This window comes from Juglans microcarpa x Juglans regia, chromosome 6D (genome assembly GCF_004785595.1).
Source record: "Juglans microcarpa x Juglans regia isolate MS1-56 chromosome 6D, Jm3101_v1.0, whole genome shotgun sequence".
Classification (NCBI taxonomy): Eukaryota; Viridiplantae; Streptophyta; class Magnoliopsida; order Fagales; family Juglandaceae; genus Juglans; species Juglans microcarpa x Juglans regia.
In genome coordinates this window covers 2,453,190-2,474,404 of record NC_054604.1, presented here as the reverse complement: position 1 = coordinate 2,474,404, position 21,215 = coordinate 2,453,190, and the positions used below count along the sequence as shown (strand labels likewise).

The window sequence follows — 21,215 nt, the reverse complement described above, 5'->3', positions numbered from 1 at the left end:
AATTACTTTAATTATTATCGTCTCAATCTCTCTTAATAGGACATTAAATTATTGGTAGATAAGTTAACATAATAAATGAATTTCTAATTATTTAATATCACGTTATAAAATAATAAATAAAATAATGATGAGTAACATTACTCTAAGGCCTCGTTTGTTTTCACATATAAGATGAGTTGAAATTAAAGTTAAAAAATTGAACAAAATATTGTTAGAATATATTTTTTAATATTATTTTTATTAGGATTTGAAAAGGTTGAATTATTTATTTTATTTTGTATTTGAAATTTAGAAAGTTATAATGATTAGATGAGATGTGATGTTTTCTAAAAACAAACGAGACCTGAAACTAGTCATAGAGTACCCGTGCAATGCACATAAGAACAATTAAAATTATTTAATTGAAGTAAGTTATTTAATAAAGTCTCGTGGTGTTCTTAAAAGCATATATTTTTTCAACCCTATGATAAGATCATGATCTCTTTTAGAGTGCCACTTCGTACTTGGTTTAACATTAATAACATATATATGATTTTCTTTAATCATTTTATAAACGCGTTTAATTAGCCACATGATGTTATAAGGAAAATAATCTTTTTAAGGTGAGAAGTAGAACCGACCAACTATTTTATGGTACTCGATCCCAAAAGGGAAGTACCAAAAACAGAAAACAAAAGCTTTCCAATCCTCTCTTTATTTAGTTTCCTCTCTCTTCCCATTAAATATTTTTTTGTATTTTTCAATGGAACCTCAAGGTCGCACAGGCAGTAGTACAAGTCCTAGCTCCTTATCTTAATTAAAGAGTCAAAACATATATGCATGCATGGAGCCCACACGCTCATTGTCGACGTCGCACTATGTCGGTCGACCCTGTAATTGCTTTCGATCAGGAAAATTAATCTGTAGCAGAGAAAACTCTATGTATAATAATATATATATATATATATATATATATATATATATCCGTTGCATTTTTGTACAGTGCATGGCTGCCAAGCAAAGGCATGAAACACACCATATATACTTGTATCATACGCCGCCCCAACAACCTGTGGAAAATAAAAAATATGGTCGTTACCTCTCAAAACTAGTGATTTTTTTCTTCCGTCCGTTCACTTTGGAGTAAACTTCACCCGACATCAAGATTCTTTCAAGTTTTTTTAATTGTCTTAAACGAAAGAGATATATACACATATAAAATAGTCTCTATTGAGCGGTTAATAATATAAGAGCTGCTACAGATACAAAAAAAATTATATAAAGTAAACTCACAAACAGATATAGTTTTATAAAATCTGTTAGATCTACTTTATAATAAAAATAATTTTACAATCTGACATATCACATCAAACCATATTTATTATCTAATTTGCTAAAGTATTTTCTTAATAATATTGTTCCAAGAGTTTATACCGACAACAATAAATACTATAATGCTTTGTTCATGTATCCATCAGCTATTTTTACTTTAGTTGGCAAGTTTACTTTGAGAGATATTACCAGCCATCGAAGAAGATTCATGGCGAGGCTAACTAATTTAGAGGTTCTTATAAAGAAATATTAATAGGGGCATGCATGATTAAATTAATTTTTTAGAATTATTTTGACTTAAGTGATGAAGGGGTAAATTTCTCCGACCTAAGATATATAAAAAGTTAAAAGAAAGATGGGTTCCATATATGCCAGATGACCCCATGCATGAATCACAGAGCTTTTTTGTTGAAAATGGTGCTAACACAACGAGATCAGGAAGAAAAAAGGTGCCATATTTTTTTGCTTAGTTCCAAATACAAGAGACCTGTACTGTTTAATTTAATAGTTTATATTATCAATTAATGTTAAAAATAAACATATAACTGTATTCTTACTCATAAGTACACGTTTATGGAGTTGTTTTTGTTTTATTATCACCTTTTTATTAATTTTCTAGAGATAGAGATATCTTAAAAACCAATCCAGTCCAATGCAAAAGCAGCACCGGATTTGCTTAAAACCCACTTGATTACTTCACCTTCCTCAGCTCGCTCGCTCTCTCTCTCTCTCTCTCCATAACTTGAACTCTAAGTATGATTTATTCCTGTTCCCTTTAAATCATCAGAAATTAGTCCTGGTTTTCCCACTCTCACAACATAGACATATATTCTCGTCCACCTCTCAAACATTCCATGTCCGAGTGATCACGCTTGCAGCTGCATAATATACTATTGTCCCTCACAATAGCCTTTGCAGAATGGGACGTCATTCGTGCTGTTTAAAGCAGAAATTAAGGAAAGGTTTATGGTCTCCTGAAGAAGATGAGAAACTGTACAATTACATAACGAGGTTTGGTGTTGGCTGCTGGAGTTCAGTTCCTAAACTAGCTGGTATATATATATATATATAATTTTCTCCATCACTGTTTGTAATTTCTTTTTGAGAGTACTACCATATCATGTCAAGCTTCATGGTATCCACAAATTTTTAAATGTTTTTTATTCTTGCAGGATTGCAAAGGTGTGGGAAGAGCTGCAGATTGAGATGGATAAACTACTTGAGACCCGATTTAAAGAGAGGAATGTTCTCACAAAAGGAGGAGGATCTCATTATCAGCCTTCATGAAGTTCTTGGCAACAGGTAATGATCATAATTTCATTAAGGCAATATATCGGAATTTTGATCTTTGATTTGAAAATGGAAATGAATATTCATTGGGCTCGAGTTGATCTGATCTTTTTCCCTCATTTGTCTAAATCTCAGGTGGGCTCAAATTGCTGCACAGTTACCGGGTAGAACAGACAATGAGATTAAAAACTTCTGGAATTCATGTTTGAAAAAGAAGCTGATGAAGCAAGGAATTGACCCAACTACCCACAAGCTACTAAGCGAAATTGAACCAAAAGATGAGAAAAAATGTACAGAAATGGCATCTTTGCACATACCAGAGTCTCAAGAATTTCCAACAATATCAGCCTTGGCTTCTCAGGGTCCAACATTTTTAGTTGAAGACATGAATTACTATGATGGTGAAGTAACAGATGCTTCAAGAGAGCTTCTCATGTACAAGCCTGCCTTTGATCCAATGGCCTACTTTGAGTTCCAAGCGGGTAGTGTCGAATCAAACGGCTATAATTCAAGTTTCCTACTTCAGAATCAGACAACTATCAAAACCCCAAATGATCAAAGCCATTTCCAGACGAATTCCAACTATGGATTCGCTTCAATGCCAAGTCTGACCAATTCTGATCATGGAAACTTGTCCGGGACAGAGTTCTCTGATAACTCAGCTTCGAGAATGAGCTCCTTTTTCTTGAATGAAGTGAAGGAAAGTTCAAGCAACAGCTCAAACATTAGTAGCTACGCCGGTTTCCAGATGAACAACATGGTAGAAAATGCAGCCTTTTCATGGGATGCCGACAACAAGTTAGAATCTTTGTTTCAGTTTCAGGTAAACGGGATAAAATCCGATGAACCAAAGCCAAGTTCCTGGCAACATGAACAGGGTCAGCTTCATGCTCGCAGTTCAGTAGATTTCAGTAGCTATCCGTTGACGTCGCTATCAGAAGATCTAACGGGAGCAAATTTTGATGTCTTCCAGCAGATATGAACTGTAAATTCCTTTTTTTTTTTTGAATTATTTTCTCTCTTCATAAACGAATACAGAGATGTTGATAGTACAGGGAATTTCAACTGAACGTTTGAGATGAATTCCTTTTTTTCTTTTTGGTTTCCTAGCCGGTAATAACAATTTAGCTAATCTTTGTTTGAGCTTTGATTTGTATTTTCCCCTTCTTCTTTCTTTCTTTCCTTTGTATTTGTTTCCAGAAAGTTGAAATAATGTATTTCTGAAATTAATTAACTTTGTGGTCCTAATCTTTCCAAATGTCTAACTAATTATCATTATTAGATGCAGTTGTAGTGCTTTTTTCATGCCTTCTTATTTGTTTTTCCTGCTTAACCTAAACCACATTTAAGAGCCGACAAAACATATCTGAAAGAAACAAAGTCCTCCACTGGCAATTTTCTTTTCCTGTGAATTTAACCTTAAACCTTCCCATGATCTGAATTTGATCACTGTTATTTTAAACAAACTACAGTATGTCTGTCTTATGTACAAATTGAATAAGTTAAGATAAATGGGATAGGTTCAGATTGTGATCTATTGATCAAGCGCTGGCAGAGCTTTAATAAGAAGATTACCGGGACCTACAGTATATAAGAGATGCTGATTTCCTAACATATGATCCAGCTGCGGGCTCCAGCCTCATCCATGCATTTCTGAGTCACTCCAAAAGGCCAAATTTTGGTTGTCCTCTGCATTATTGGCCGGAGAGAGAGAGAGAGAGAGAGAGAGAGAGAGAGAGAGAGAGAGAGAGATTCCAGGGGTCATCCTCTCCCAGTCCATGTCCTGGCAACAACGCTTTAGGTTCAGGTTTCCAAAACTTGGTGTCCGTTTTCTTCTTCTTTTTTTTGTGGGTGCAAAGATATCCAAGACAGAAAGATCGGACGGGTATCGAATCGTGTTAATAGATCGTGTTAAGATATGTATATTATATTATATGGATTAATTCGAATATGACTCGTTAAGCTTATTGTGTTAAAAATCTTAAATCCTAACACAACCTATTAATATAACGGGTTGATACGTAACGACCCGTTAGTAAATACTACGAAATAGGTTAACACAATGTGACCCGTTTTAACATGTTTATGTAAATGAATTGAACAGATCGAAAATTAACCTGTTTGATATGATTAAGTTTAGCATAATTTTATATAAATATTAAAATCACAATATCTATAAAAAATATAAAACTAACTACAAGTCTAAAATTACAATCTAAACAATAAAAATATCGAAATTAAAATTTCAAAAATTTTACTTTTAGGTATAATAGTATGATTGTAATTTTAACTTTCTTAACGAGTCATAACGGATTGACCCGTTATCAACTCGTTAAGCAATCGTGTCTTAACGAATCAATCTATTTTAACCCAATCTCGTTAAGATTAAACTCAAATATGCATCGTGTTCATATTTAATTAACGAGTCATATCACGTATTACCACTCTTAAAAAGGACTAATACATATTCAGAACCAAAAACGACACTCTCAACCTTCATCACTGGTATCTGGTATTTAGTAGCTATAGACCCAATTACCTAGTTTTGAGTCGGTGCGAGTGACAAAAGGCAGCCAACATTTCGCACACAAGACGTCCAAAAACTTGGAACAACCAACTAAATTGTACAGGTTGTAGTCTTCCAATGCTCCTGATTACCATGCGCTTAAGACCATTAACAGCTCCCTAACCATTTTCTTAATACCGAGTTATCGTCATTAGCAACTCATTTTAGAGAACTTAGACGCATGCCGACTTGCTATAAAGCAAGGTCTAGCATAATTATCGTTACAAAAAAAAAAAAAAAAATTAAGGAAAAGATACAAAGAGGAGCAAGCAATCTGCTACCCTTCTTCGGTCAAAGTGACGGTGTCCCACAAGTGACTGCATTTGCCATGGATTTTCCTAACGATAGGTCTCCCTCTGAGAAAGTCAGACTATATATATATATATACACACACACACACACACCTCTTCACCGACAGGGCGGCTGGTATTACATTCAAGATATTGACAAGGAATAAGGCTCAGTAAATATAATTATCAAGTAAAAATGAGGGAAAACAGCGATGATGAAGGTATGTGCCTGGCATTCATGCCTCTTAACTGGCCCACTTATATATGAAACAAATCATGTGTTACTTACATCCAAGCCCTACAAAAAAGCTTCGCCTTTGACTCTCATCAGCAAAGTTTCAATTAGCTCTTATGGTGCCAATGCTTGTGAAAACATGAGAAGATATCCCCACCTGAGTACTGAAATATATTCTAACATGATGATCTCGATCCAAAGGTGTTAATTTTCATGAAAGTTGATGTTTAAACAGCGAGATATATATCGGTTGAGCAAACATCCCACGAGATGATGTTAGGTAGTAATTACTTAAAGGTCAGAAGGAAAAAGGCTTTGCTACTCATTAGATTTGATGTGGACCTAAATCTGAGGAATAATGGATGTGAATATAATTGGACCAATACTGCAAAAGTTCAAGCACGCTAGTTATGGTTTAGACTTTAGAGCCCTGAATAGCAAGTATCATGTACATGTACCTTTGGTATATTCGGTCAAAGTTATACCGACATACCAAACTGAGTCTAGGTTTCAAAAGTAGCTTGTAATTAGGAATGATTTTAGTACTGCATACTTTCCAAATTTCCAAGATAGGAAGGACTACATGACCTATGGTTTTAGGGTCCCTACAAAAGCAGTCTCTACCAGATTTGCAGATTGACAATTTGGGTTTGGAGCAATGATGAGCTTAAACGTGAAAGTGCAGAGAAACTTCGAGTACTTAAAATTAATAGGATCTTTCTTAGGTTGAAAGTTTTATTATAGCGTCTCATTAAAGATAAGTTACTTAGTGCGACAACTCAGGAAAAGTGCTTTCATGTCTTAATCGATTGATTTCCTCTTTCGTCATCTCAGCAGAAAAAACTACTGATTACTTAGTTAGTGTTTGTCTGCTCTGCATTGTTAACAGTTGGGATTCGTTTTCTGCTCCATTGCACGTCTAGTTTATTACTTGGTTTAACGAAGTTAGGTGGGATGGGACTGTGCTTCCAATTTTCAATAGCTGATCTGTTCCTAGGCCCTTGCTTATGGTTGAGGCATGCGCAGAACACTGAAAAAGCCTCCAAATTAGCAATAGGAAAATTCATTTCAACGTAGATTCTAAGTTTTCAGCAATGGATCTAACCTCTATGCATCTCATTAAATTCTATAATATGAATGTTTCCAGCAATGGATAATACTGGGAGATAAACAAATTGCTTTTAAACTCTACAATCTCCATAGCTTCCCTGCAGCCAGGATTGCTATCTAAAACGAACCCCAGCCACAGAATTCCACAAGAATATGAAACGCAACATACCATGAGAAAAACAAATTGAGTTTTGTGGGAAGTTTGTCAACAGAAATTGTACTAATTTTAGCTTTCGAATATTTTCTATTGAAGCTGCACTATCGACAACTCACATCAGTATTACCCAACAGTAACTCCATTCTGCAGCTTTTGCACACCCATGATGCCAGCCTTTGTTGCTTCCTAACAAGTAGAAACTAAATGCTCATTGAATGGCATCCCACGTATTTATCTCTCTGCAGCTTTAGTTTTCAAGATTTTCTTTATCTTTTTTCTTTATCGGCCTTCTCTTTCTTTAGTTAGGTGTATCGATCTGATGTTTTCCATAATCCCTTCGTTTCTTTTTCTTGATCATTAATAAAACTGATAGAAAAAGTTGGCTACAAACAGAAGCGGGGTCGTGCTCCGGGCTGAAGGTCTCGTCCAAATCAGATTCTTAGAGAATGGAGACGTACGCCTCTTCAACCCCAACTGTAACACTCAAGGATTGATTACATAACTGGATGAAAGATTATACAAGGATGGTTTATATACACATGGTTAAGTAAAAACATTATGTCATGTCTAATGAGTGATACTATGATGGTTTGATAAGTTAAGCTTATTCAAGGAACGCAATTGAGGCATGCCCATGATGTTCAAGTTAAAATGCTACGTTTTTCTCAAATAAATTTCATGATATATGCGCACATGACATGATGCTGAATGTGTTGTATGTCAAAGAAATCCAGGTTTACCACATATGTTCCGCCTATTATGTATTTAACTCATTTGGTGTTTTATGTTTAAACTGTGTCCTAGGTTCCGATGAGGACGACGAATCTATAGGCCAAAGTCGGAAGAAAAGACACTGACTTTGCGAGGACATTATATTTTTGGGATTTTAATTAGACTTATTTATGACATTATGTTTTAATTTCATTAAGTCAGGATATATTGGATCTTCTTGCATTAATTTACTATTTTAAGGTTTGCTAAAGTGACACTGGTTTTGTAATATATATGGTGAGCTAGTGTGAACTGTGGAGCAACATTCCTAGACTCAAGGGGAAATTTTGTGATTTTACTACAAGATTTAAGATTTTGTATAATTTATGCTGGCTATCAACCCCCCCAGCCAACCTCAACTGTTCTGGGCTTAGAACCAGCTACCGAAATGTTAGTCATGGACAGGCTTGCATTGACCTTTGATATAAAGGATGAGCCTTGTCTGCCTTTCCTACATTCTTAAATTTACCTGCTCTGTGGCTTAACTCAATCCCAAGCTTCCTAGGCCTAGCAAACAACAGAATCCAGAGGAGACGGGGTTGGAAATGTTCATATTACTCAACTTCAAATTTCGAGTCAGGGTATGATGGTTACAAGATCATTGAATTGAAGTTCAAAGTCATTCTGACTCGCTCTATCTTCAGATTACAGATTTTTTTTTTTTTTTTCCCATTCTTTTTTACTTTTCTCTGTAAATTAGATGGTTCTTCTACTTGGCCTCAAAAGAGTAGCATGACTTGCCCTGGTCCTTGGGCAAAATCCATGAATCAGGAACTCCAATTCAGAATTCATAGAACCTTTTTTCTATAGCCATGCATGAAACTAGAGATCCCGTCCACCCCCACTGAAAGCAAGAGAAAGTAAACTTCGAGCTCTCAGTTGAATCCACGTAAGGCGTGACTAGAGTTGATCAAACCAGCTTTCTTTGAGCTGGTCAGTGAAATTACAAGATAATGACAAATCATATATATATATATATATATATATATATATATATATATATATATATTGAGATAGATAATATATGACAAAGTATTTAGAAGTCCAGAAGGAAAAAGAAGAACTTTGGCCAATAAGGATAGCCTCCATCAGTGTAAGTATTCTTCTGATCAAAGAATTAGGCCTCGTTTGTTTTTACAACTCATCTCATCTTATATAATCATTACAATTTTTTTCAAATTTTTATACAAAATAAAATAAACAATTCAACTTTTTCAAATCCTAAAATAAAAATGATATTAAAAAATATATTCTAACAATATTTTATTCAACTTTTAACTATCTCAACGCAACTCAACTTATCTCATCTGAAACAAACGAGGCCTTAGATTTGGATAGTGTAAACAAAGCCGAACAAGCTATATTGGGCTCTGCTTGTTGACATGGCCTAGGTTTTTTATTTACTTATTTTTTTATTATTTTTTTCTCTCTCTAATTTTCGATCGCTTTCTCCTTTCGTGTGGTTAGCCGCATGGCTGCTCAGAAGGACTCGCTGGATCCTCAAGTGCTAGCGGGATGCCGTTTCTTTGCTGACATTGTTATGGAATCCCCGAAACCTCTTCCTGAAGTTGTGATTCCTATGCGTCGCCCAGGTTTTAAGGATCTAGAAATGTTTTTCACTTTTCAAAAGAGGAAATCGATCGCTCTGCCTCTCTTTTCCGATTCATTGTTGTTATGAAATTATTGAGGAAACGTCCATCTCTTGATTTGATTCGAAAATTTATCAAACAAAGATAGGGTTTGAAGGTGCAACCAATGGTGGGTGGGATGAGGAAATCGGCCAACGTTATGGTTTGCTTGACAAATGAGGATGCTTTTTGCACGGCTATGGCAAGGGAATTTTTTGACATCGAAGGTGTGCCCTATCGCATTTCTCATTGGTCTCCTGATTTTGATGAAAATATTGAACCTGTGAATGCCCTGGTGTGGTTGTTTTTACCGAGGTTACCCCCAAATTTTTATCACATCTCCATGTTGAAGATTCTCACTGGAGGTTATGGAAAATTGTTTAGGAGAGACAACGCCACTACGTGTGTTTCACGTCCAAAAGGAGCAAGATGTTGTATTAAAATGGACATCTCTCAACCTTTGCGGAAAGGGTTCTGAATTGGGTCCCCTGGTGAACCTGGTAGCCAATTCCAGGAGGTCATTTTTTAGACCCTGCTACATTTTGTCATCACTGTCATGTTCAAGGACACATTGATAAACTTTGTTTATTGCAAAGGAAAGAAATTAAGGGAGGAGAGGATATAGTGAATTCAAAACTGAAAGCTTCAAAAAAGGTGTGGCGTCAGGTTGAGCGAGCTAAATTGGATTAGAAAGAGTACCAAAAAAAAAAAAAATAATAATAAGAGAAGAGATTCTTAATAAGATTAAGGAAAGGCAGAATTTTAGTGAGAAAGATGATCGGGGGTTCTTTATGTTTCTAGAGAAGATATTATGAGCAATATATAGGAGTATAATAGGCAGAGTCCTTTTGTGCAATCTAAAAGTTTGGTGAATCCAGATGAGAAATTTGTGGAGTCGTCAGAGGAGATTGTTACTCCTCGTGAAGCTTATCTGAATCTAGCTGTAAATTTGCATTCTCCGTGTAGTTATTTAAAGATGGTGGATGAAATTTTGGAGTATGAATTGGGATGTATAGCACAACATGTTATTGATGATATGGAGAGGGAAAATGAGGAGGAGACAAATGTGATTAAGAGGCAAAGTGTTGTTGTTGTGTCGCATTCTGAAAGCTTGATGGAGGTTGAAACCATTGCTAGAAAGGATTATGAATCTAATTCGGAGATGGGTGTTACAATTCAGGAAATTTTGGAGTCAGAAAAAATGAAGTCTGGAGGTGATCGTGGAGTCACCACTTGCTCCAAAAAACATCATTAATTATGTTTAACATCCTTACGTGGAATATTAGGAGTGTGCGTACTTCTCGTAGTCGATTATTCCGTATTATAAAGAATTTTAAACCACGTATTGTTGCAATCATGGAGCCTTTCTTAGATGACAATAATATGCAGTTTTGGGCACGGCGATTAAAGCTCCACAATTTTGTTTCGAATTCGGAAGAGGGTGGAAAAGTTTGGCTTTTTTAAGATGATGATATATGATTTCATCAGGTTTGCCTACGAATCAACTCTTATCGGGTTGGTTCTCGCTTGGTGATGATAGAATATTTGTTATTTTTGTCTATGTCAGTTGTTTTAGGTGGGTGCAATTGGAGTTGTGGGATGATATTAGAAGTTTAGATAGTGAATGAAAGCCATGGTTCTTGGCGGGTGATTTTAATATTATTTGGGATGATGGTGAAAAGGTGGGGGTGTTCATCGGCCTGCTAGGGCGAAGCAGGATTTTAATAATTTCATTCATGATTGTGGTTTACTAAAGGTTCCTTTTGAGGGATCTAAATTTTTTTGGTGTAATGGTCAAAATGGACGTCATCGAATTTGGGCTAGATTTGATAAGATTCTTGTTAATCCATCGTTTGTGAGTAGATTTTAGCATGTAAAAATGAAGTATCTTCCTCGTACTTCATCTGATCATAGTCCAATGTGCACTGAGTTGTTTCAGGATAGTAGTTTTTAAGGTCAAGTCAGTTTCGTTTCCAAAGATTGTGGACATCTTGTAACGATTTCCTTCCTCTAGTAAGTAGAGTGTGGGACTCTAATATGAATTGCAATGCTTTGAATCGGGTGGCCAAAAAATTATATAAGCTCAAATCAACTCTTAAATTGTGGAATGTTTCAACTTTTGGGCGTGTAGAGAAGAAGTTACAACTGGTGGAGGATCAATTGATTGGTTTGGAGAATGGGGTTGCTGGAAATTATTCTGAGATGGCAGAAAATCAAATGTCACAACTTAAGACGAAGCATCAATTATGGTTGGACAGAGAGGAGATTTTGTGCAAACAAAAATCGTGCATTCAATGGTTAAAGGAGAGTGATGCTACTCAATTCTTCCATGTGAGTGTCATGAACAAAAAGAGAAGAAATATTTTAACTTCTTTAACCTTGCAGGATGGGTCTTCTTTAAAGTCTCCTAAGGAGATTCATGTTGGAGCTATTAATTTTTTTCAGAAGCTTTTGGCCTCTGAACAAGTTGTTAGAGATGAGGATGTATTTTCTCTCATTCCAAAGTTGGTTTCAAAGGAGGAAAATGCTCCTTTTCTTCAGCCTCCATCTTTGAATGAAGTTAAAGAGGCTCTTGATTCCATTTCGGATGATAGTTGTCCTGGACCCAATAGGTTTTCGGTAGGCTTTTTCAAAGTGGCTTAGAATATTTTTCAAGATGATGTGTGCGGCGATGGATTTCTTTAATGGTTATCCTTTACCCACTTTTTTTGGTGCTAAAAACTTAGTCCTTATTACAAAAGTGGATAAGCATGATAGTTTCACTAAATTCAAACCTATTAGTTTGTGTTGTGTGGTATATAAGATTTTCTCCAAGATTATGGTGAATCGTATGGCTTTTATTTTAGGTAAGTTGATCTCACTTACTCAATCAGCTTTTGTAAGCAATTGTAGTATTTTTGAAAATATCTCAATTGCTCAAGAACTGGTCACTAGGTTGGATAGAAAAGTTCATGGAGGGAATGTAATTTGTAAGATTGATATGGAGAATATGTATGATCAGGTTAATTGTTGTTTTCTTCTTCAAGTTATGAAGGGATTCAGCTTCTCTCTAAGCTAGTGTGACCTTATTCTTCAGTGTATTTCCTCTCCTTCCTTTTCAAGGCTTCACATGGGATAAGGCAAGGTGATCATCTTTCACCTTATCTTCTTATTTTATTGGAATATATCCTTTCTAGATTACTGGATTCAAAATTTGATTTGGGCACTATTAAGTCTTATAATTTTTCGAATTCTTGCTTGAGGATTTTGCAGCTTCTCTATACGGATGATTTGCTGATTTTCTTGAGAGGAGATAAATGATCCATGCGAGGTTTTTTGAAAACTTTGAAAATATATGAATCTATTTCGGGACAAAGGATTATTGCAAAAAAAAATGAAGTTTTTTTTGCTAAAAAAAAAAAAAACTGTGCTAAGAAACAAAAGATGCTAGAGGTTTCGGGAATTTATTGTGGGTAAATTTCCTTATACTTACCTTGGTGTGCCACTACATACTTGTAGACTTATAGCTTCTATGTTGAAGTCGCTTGTTGAGAAAATCAGGAAGAAAGTTGCTAGTTGGAAAATAAGTCTTCTTTCTTCCGATGAAAGATTGGTGTTATTGAAGTATGTCCTTAATAGAGTGCCGATTCATGTTCTATCTGTGCTGAAAATTCCTCTAATAGTGTTTAGAGATATTCAACGCATGTTATTAGAATTTTGTGGGATTCCAAGGAAGGGAGAAAGAAAAAAACCTGGGTTTCATGGAGGAAAGTTTGCCAACCGATTCAAGAAGGTAGTTTGGGGGTGAGGTACCTTAAGGAAATGTAGGATTCGCTTTTACTAAAGTTTGCATGGAAATTGATTGGGAGTGATTCTCTTTGGAAAAATTTTTTTAAGAGCCAATATTTGAGGAATATGTCACCTTTAGAAGTTGTTCAGTCTCCTCGTGGTCTGGAGAAGTGTGCTTGATAGAGTTCCTTTGATTTTCAAAACATGGTTTATGAAAGATACGGAAAGGTAAGGTAAATTTCTAGTTTGAGCCTTGGCTTCCATCTAGTGTGCTAGCTGATCGGATTCAAGAGATTGACTCTCCTTTGCTCTAGATTTGTGATTTACTATCTCTAGTTAGTTGGAATATTCCTCGTCTTTCAACTTTGGTCAGGGAAGATTTATGTAACAAAATTCTACAATCTAATACTCAGTTGAGTAAGGTCCAGATATTTTCATTTGGGCACCTTCGTCTGATGGTAAATTTTCGACTAAGAGGGCAAGGAATATTTTAAGGCTTCAATTGGAACCTCCCCATTCAGCAAAATGGACCTGGTTTAGAGGTATTTCTAGTAAAATCTCTTATATTACTTAGAAATTTTGGAATCATGTGCTGCTTGTTGATGCGAATGTTAAAAAAATTGGCATTCATTTACCATCTCACTGCTATTGTTATGTGGATAAAGGTGCTATTGAAACAGAATAACATTTGTTTGGGAATGGTTTTCTAGCTGAAAAAATTTGAGAATTTTTTTCCAAAAGATTAGAGGTGAGATATAAAAGAGGTCAAAGTATTTTTTATCGTACTTTACTTTGGTGGTCGAAAGCCAAAAGTTCTTCTTAGCAGGGGATAGTGCGTGGCCTTATTCTGACTATGCTTACTTGGGGACTTTGGTTTTTTCAGTGTAAGATTTGCATGGAGGATAGCAAATTCATTTGGGAGTATATTGTGTCGGCTATTCTGATGCGGATTCAGAATGTGTTTGTGGTGCCTATGAAGTTCAAGTCTTGTTCTATTCGGGACCAAGAGATGTTGCGGAGCATTAGATGTCTTATCCTTATGCTGCGGTGTACTAAAGCTAGAGCTTTTGCTTGGCAACTTCCAGATCGTGGTTATTGGAAGTTAAATATAAATGGTTGTTCACTTGGTAATCCTGGCTTATCTGGTGGTGGTGGTGTGACTCGAGATCATAGATGAGATTTATTTGCAGGTTTTTCTCATCACTATCAAATCCAAACTAATATTGTATTTGAATTTTAGACTTTAAGAGATGGACTTAGACTATGTAAAAACCTGTGATTATCGGATATTATGGTTGAGACAAATTCTATGATGGTGCTTTCATGGATTCTCATGGTGAATGTTCCCATTGGTATTTATGAAACTTTTGGGAAAAGGTGATTGAGTTTATTTGGACTCTTAATTGTCGCATGTGTCATGTTTTTCGAGAACGCAATATGGTTGTCCATTTTTTTGCCAAAGGAGCCCGTAATTCTTGTATGGATCTTCATGCTCATAGTCTTATTCCTAGAAGACTTAAAAGTTTGTTGTGCCTTAACAAATACTCCTTACCTTATCTATTGTTGAGGGATATTTAGTGCGTGCAGGTTGTAGTTCCTTATTTTTGGGTTGGTTTTGAGATTCTTTATTACCATGTTGTCTTCTTATTCTTTATTTCTATTAGAGGTCTTTCTGGTTTAATGTGGTGGTTTTTAGTTCTTTTTTTTCCTGGGTTGGTTTTCTTGTTTATTTGGAGTCCCTATGGATCAGATTATAACCACGGTATTCCTCTGCCATAAGTGAAGGTTTTTCAATAAATTTGGAGTTCAAAAAATAAAAAAAAGTTGGATAGTGTAAACACCAGTGCAAACAAGTGGGGTAATGGAGGACCGCCAATGGTAACAACAGAAAATGGCCAGTGGCAACAATGAAAATACTAACAGAGAAAATACTAGGTTTGATAATTGATAGTATTATTATTTTTTTGGTTAAGTGAGAATTTAAGATAGCATTCTTGTTATGAATGAGAGAAACTTGGAATGCCACAAAAAAGCGGTTGGTCCATTTCTTGCTGAAACCCAAATGATATTGTGGTTTGGGAAAGACATCATCGTCATGATAGACATGCTTAAAGACCATAACCAGTAAGTGCTAGAGGTGAAAGAGGTTAAACAATCAAAGTAACTATTGCACATTATATTCACAAGAACAATTACTAGAAACATGGCTAACTAAAATATCAAGCCTGCAGCAGTATCATACACTCAAAAAGAGTCATAACTTGCAGCCTGAGTAACCTGAAGTTAAAGTAAGATATGGCTTCGAACCTTCCATGTGACCGATTCAAACAATCAGAAAGCTTGCAATGAACATTGCCCAAAAGATGCAAAGGAAGTAGCTATCTGAGACATCAGACAAGCCCATCCAAATCAGTCTGCAAATAGAACAAAATAGAACCACAACCATAGAAGAAACTTGATCACTCTTGCTTCAGAAAAAGTTTCCACTCACTAAATAAAATCGATGTTACTTCACTAGATTCTTTCCATAGTGGCATATTAGAAAGTTGTTTTTTTAAGTAAATATTGTAGGATCTGGTGTGCCATAGAGGCCTATTAAAAATCTAAAACATATCAAAGAAATGTTAGTACTTATAAAAATAAAAATTATTCATTAGGGAATAATAAAACCGGAAGAAAGATCCAAACATATCGATTGTTAGATAACATAGGGGAAACGAGAATTGATAATTCCACAGAAATACAACAATAAAATTTTGTCAAAGTTATGTGCAAACAATTACAGGTACATATTAAAACGTTCACTCTCGAAAGCTAAACTCAACCAATCAACACAATCAGATCCTCTATGGTCAAATATTGTTTACCTTATAACAATCCGTTCTTGGTATGTTACAATCTAAGACACTCACATGGAGGAATAGTTCTGGCTAGTAAGACTCCGGCATTTAAGTTGCTGAAGGCTGCCTGTGCGGATAAGCTGCATCCTGATAAACAGTGAGTTGGTGTATGGCCTTGGCAAACAGATCCCTCAAACCAGGATTTTGAGCAACAACAGGACGGGCAGCATCCTCAAGAGCCTTCAACGCCTCTGCTTGTTCAAGAGCTTTGTTGTTGCTAACGTGCAAAGCAAGGTAACACAACAACACGACTCCGTGCATACGAGGCCCCTGTTCTTGAATTTCCAACAACTTCATTAGGGGTGGAATCCCATCAAACTCTATAACCGCCTTCGAATGCTCTACACAATTGAAGTTCTCTGGGGACACGAATTTCCCCAATGCAATAGCAGCCTCCGTTGCCACGTCCACATTATTGTTACCAAGCTGCACAACCAAAGGCCTAATTATCCGTCTCTCCCAGCTTGCAGGGAAAGTCCGAGCCAAATACCCAATTGCTCTGATGGCAGGAACTTGCAATCTGGGACTACTCCCTTCTTGAGTTACCCTCAAAAGCTGATCGAATACAGCTTTTGCAGGTGGCGAGTTAGTCTTGAAAGCCGCTCGCCTGAGGTCCGAATTGGATGCCGCCACTGCCGCTATCTCCATCACGGTCATCAAGCAATTGAGTTGCAAATCTCCTCTCTCAACCTCAATAATCTTCGCCAAGCAAAGCAACCCTTTTGTCTCCGCAATTTTCTTGCTATTTACCAAACTCCCTTTGGACAATTTCCACAAAGCCTCGGCGCAATTGACCTTGACCTTAAGTTTCACCTCGGGTGATTCCGTCTCCCACTCCCTCTCCTTCCTATTATAATGCCCGCCTCTGCTACTCCCATCGTAGTGAGTAGAACTCGAGTGAGAGCGACCGAACAATGATGACGAATTATTATGATCGTTTATTGATGGTGCTTTGCCATTTTTAGTTAACTCTTTGTTAATTTGAACAAGGGAGTGGAAGGTGGTCTTACCCAAATGAAGCTTCGGATCATCCAGAACCGCACCCATCGACAGCGTCGACACAAGCGGCCTCGTCGCGTTTTCCCGCGCAAACTCCTCCTGCGCCTCCGGGAACAGTTCGGCCATCCGCGCCACCAGATTCGCCACCGGAATCTGAACCCTCGTCGACGAGTCGCCAAGGACATGCACAATGATCGGAACCCCGGGGTTCTGGACAATGGAAATGACCCTCTCCTTGTCCGTGGCGATGTTGGAGAGAGCGGTGGCAGCAGCGATTTGGGCCTCGGCGGACGCGCCCTCCTTGAGGAGTTTGAGCAAGGGGGCAATCCCTCCCTCTTCCACGATCATCTTCTTGTTGCGGTCGTTGTCGCGGGCCAGCGAAGCGAGCTCGTTGGCGGCGTCGGTACGATCCTTGAGCTGGCCCATCTGGATGGTGGCGATGTAGGACCAGACCCAGGCGAGAATAGGGTCGTTGCTTGCGATGGGAGGGAGCGAGAGATTGGTCCCGTCCGAGTCAAATATCGATAAGAGCCATTTCATGTCTCCGATGGAAGACTCCAAAAGATTGGAGACCTTCCGGAAGTCGGCGGCGGTGGTGATGGAGAACACCTGGCGGAGAACCCCGCTGTGCTTGCACTTGCGGATGAGAGTGAGGGCTCGCTCAAGATTCTTGGCCACGTCGGCGACGATCCGACGGACGGGTCGCTCGTATAGTGGATGGGTGGAGACGGCGGCGAGTCGGACGGTGGAGCGGAGCATATTGGAGAGGCGTTCAACTTGCATGGCGAGGTCGGAGCATTCCTGCTTGGAGGATTCTGCTTCTTGGGCGGACTTGATGACTCGGGCCGCAAGCAGAATTGGAAAAGAGAGCTCATCTTGGAAATTGAGCGTCTTGTCGTCAGCAGGGACAGCCATGAAGTAGCGGAGAGACCAGAATCTGTGAAGTACTAGAACTGCAACGATGTTTCAGCGTCCCTGTTGCTTGCTTAATTGTATGCCGGCCAGGAGGAAAGCAATAGCATAAAAAATATATGTATAAAGCATTTAATTATTTTTACTATTTAATTTGATTTTGGGGATAAAGTTGTAATAAAAGCCTGTAATGTATTATTGGTTTGGGTTCTCTTTTCTTCTTTTCCTATGGGAAAGAGGACTTTTTTGGTATCGCAGGTCAAATTAAATAAATAAATTCGATATGGAGGGGAGAGAAATGACGTGGCAAAGCAGTAGGAGGGTCCTACTTGTGAATCAATAGACCAAAACGTCAAAGGATTTGATGAAGTGTGACCAACTAAAAAATGCCACGTATATTTACCGTGTTGGACTAATTGAATTTTCTCAACAATTTTTAAAAAGAAAATTCCACAAGTCTTTGGACTCCATTGACCAAAGATCATCTTTACAGAAGAGAAAAGCAACAGAACGTGGAAAACAGATTGAAATGCAATATTAACTCCACTTTATGTGCCTTTCGCAGAGCTTTCACCTCTCAATTTCTAAGAATATAATATTATTAAATAATCTAACTTGCCTAGAAGAAAAAACGAAATTCTCAAAGCTCATGCTCCGGAAATGAGAAGAGATAGAAATACATGGATAATAGGAAAATAATTTTTATATAATATTAAAATGAATAATAGTAAAATAATTTATATATAATATTAAAATAATTTAAATTATGATATTTTATTAAGTTTTGAAAGATGAAAAAGAAAAATTGAATAACAATATTATAAAAATAAAATATTTTTAAAATTTGAAATTTTTAGAAAAGTTAAATTATTTTTTGTATTTTTTTATAAGTTTGAAAAAGTTATAATGATTATATAATAATTAAATGAAAAAGTTGAATATTTGAATTTGAAATTTGTTTATATTTGAATAATATTGAGAAATGAGATAAGATGGATAATGAGTTGAGATGAGATGAGTTGAGATAAAAATTTAATAAAATGTTGTTAAAATATTATTTTTTTAATATTATTATCGTTTTGAGATTTGAAAAAATTGAGTTCTTTATTATATTTTGTGTAAAAATTAAAAAAAAATTATAATGATTAGATTAGATGAGATGAGTTGAAATAAACTCTATAAATAAACAGGATAGGTTTTTTATGGACGGAGCGATCAGCATTCGAATCCGTGATAGCCATAAAGCAATAAAAGAAATTCCAATCACAGAATCAGAATAAAGTTCCATTTTATAGAGATTGAAGAACTCCCCACTTATTGCTTGCTTGAATTGAAAGCAACAGAATGTCACCTTTCTTTTACATATAAAAGACATTCACATGAGAGCAACATCTCTTCACATCTTCGCCAGCAATGCAGGCTGAATTGTCTTGGCTATCCCATTGCCCTTGACATCATTTCCGTTGGCATCCAATTCATAGGAGTTGGGAGGAACATCTACAGCAGGAGAGCAGTTGAAGAACCCATGAGGCTGCATACACACGCACATCCATCATCAGAATCAGTATCACATATGAGACACATAATAATATATATATATATATATATATATGACGATTCAGGAGGTTGATTGGCAAGTCAATTTACACAAAATATCCACTTATATGAACAGATAAAGCCAACTCTATGGTCACTGGTCACTACATGTTCAAACTGCTAAGTGACCATTCAAACAAACTTAGTTGAAGAATGGTCTTTGGTGATGATAAGGGTTGTAGTTCTTGCCTAAGGTACAGACCCGCACTTGTTGCATTCTCTCTATCAAGCAAGTGGCATACAAACATCAGATACAAGATGTTGAATTTACACCTCGGGCCAATTCTCCCAAATACAGGCCGATCACCGATGTCTTTTCGTTACTAATGCCGCAGTCAAGATGTGCAAACAACATATGATTTTTTTTTAACTTCTTTTTACAAGTACATATGCAGGGTAAGATTAACCAGTGATTACCATAAGCATAAAGCCAATGCGCTCCACTGGCTTAACAGGCCAATCTTCCAACCGAGGGACGTGTGTGATTCCAAATACATACTTGCATTTCACAAGATTACTTATTTATTCATCAAAATAATTGCAATCAAGTGATAGAGAAATGGAGCTAGCAGCAATAAGAATAATCGTTATCAAAATAAGATGACACCACGCAATCAAAGAAATAGTCAAAAGGAAATCTGGATCAAGTGAAAAGTCATAAGGGAGAATTTGTATATGATGAGAAAAAATGTACTTCATAATCAAAAACAAAATTTCCAGCTTATTTATATAGAGAGAGCTGCTTCAGTATATAAGTTGCTGGGAATAAACAAAGAAGTGATGATGAACATGTAGAAAAAGTGTATTTTGGGGGGTTATTGTAGCCATCGCAACAGCTTCTACCCACTTTGTAAAGTAGTCGACGGCTACGATGATGAACTTAGTTCCTCCTTTGTTGGGGGACATAGGGCCTACCAAGTCTACTCCACATTGGACGAACGACCATGGAGACATTATGGACCACAGCTCTTCTGGAGGTGCACCTGGGACTGGTGATGAATCAGGCACTGGACACACTTTTTCACGAACTCTTTTGCATCTTTGAGTGCATTTGGCCAATAGTACCCTACCCTTACAATCTTTGCGGCGAGTGATCGTCCTCCTGAGTGACTCCCGCAAATCCCCTCGTGTACTTCCTTCATCATGTACTCTGCTTCCTCTTTTGTTATACATTGCAATAATGGGTTTGAAAAACCCCACTTGCAAAGGACTCTTGTCAACTATAGTAAACCTGGTCGCCCTGCTTTTCAACTTTCTCGCCTTTTCCCGAGATGGAGGAAGATCACCTGTCTCCAAATACTGTTTTCTATTATTAGCCCATCCTAGTGTACTTTTCTCGATCTGCAAACTTTCCTCGATCTGCAAAATTTCCTCTCCTACCATTGGACTAGCCATCATTCGTAAATCAACCTTCTATGACAGTGCTTCTTCTTACTTTGCTGAGGCATCGCGAGCCAATCGGCCAGCTTTGAAATTGTCTCCTCGAGGTATATTCTCGATTCGAAAGAATTTGAGGCCTTTGCACTGCTCCTGGATTTGGTGAAGGTATTTTATTAGTTTGGTTCCCCTCACCAAATACTCCTCGATGATTTGCCCGACTACTACCTGTGAATCGGCTTTCATCTCAACTTTCTCTCCTCCTAATACCCTCATTGTTGCGACATCGGTGAGTACTGCTTCAT

General features: G+C 37.0%; 2 protein-coding genes and 1 long non-coding RNA gene across 3 annotated transcripts; 1 reads left to right on the top strand and 2 right to left on the bottom strand.

The window, feature by feature from the left end:
• The first annotated feature begins 1,958 nt into the window (after positions 1-1,958).
• On the top strand, positions 1,959-3,888 carry LOC121268797 (transcription factor MYB86-like). Its single transcript, XM_041173059.1, has 3 exons — positions 1,959-2,363; positions 2,484-2,613; positions 2,737-3,888. The coding sequence occupies exons 1-3, from the start codon at positions 2,231-2,233 to the stop codon at positions 3,581-3,583; spliced, it is 1,110 nt and encodes a 369-aa protein (XP_041028993.1). The 5' UTR covers positions 1,959-2,230; the 3' UTR covers positions 3,584-3,888.
• Positions 3,889-15,849: 11,961 nt separating this feature from the next.
• Positions 15,850-18,049, bottom strand: LOC121234760. The gene has a single exon (XM_041130850.1). The coding sequence runs from the start codon at positions 17,938-17,940 to the stop codon at positions 16,075-16,077; it is 1,866 nt and encodes a 621-aa protein (XP_040986784.1). The 5' UTR covers positions 17,941-18,049; the 3' UTR covers positions 15,850-16,074.
• A 1,156-nt stretch (positions 18,050-19,205) lies between these two features.
• LOC121234761 lies at positions 19,206-20,045 on the bottom strand. Its single transcript, XR_005934446.1, has 2 exons — positions 19,951-20,045; positions 19,206-19,468 (listed from the first exon to the last, which is right to left on the bottom strand). It is a non-coding gene; the product is annotated as an uncharacterized LOC121234761 (long non-coding RNA).
• Positions 20,046-21,215: the final 1,170 nt, after the last annotated feature.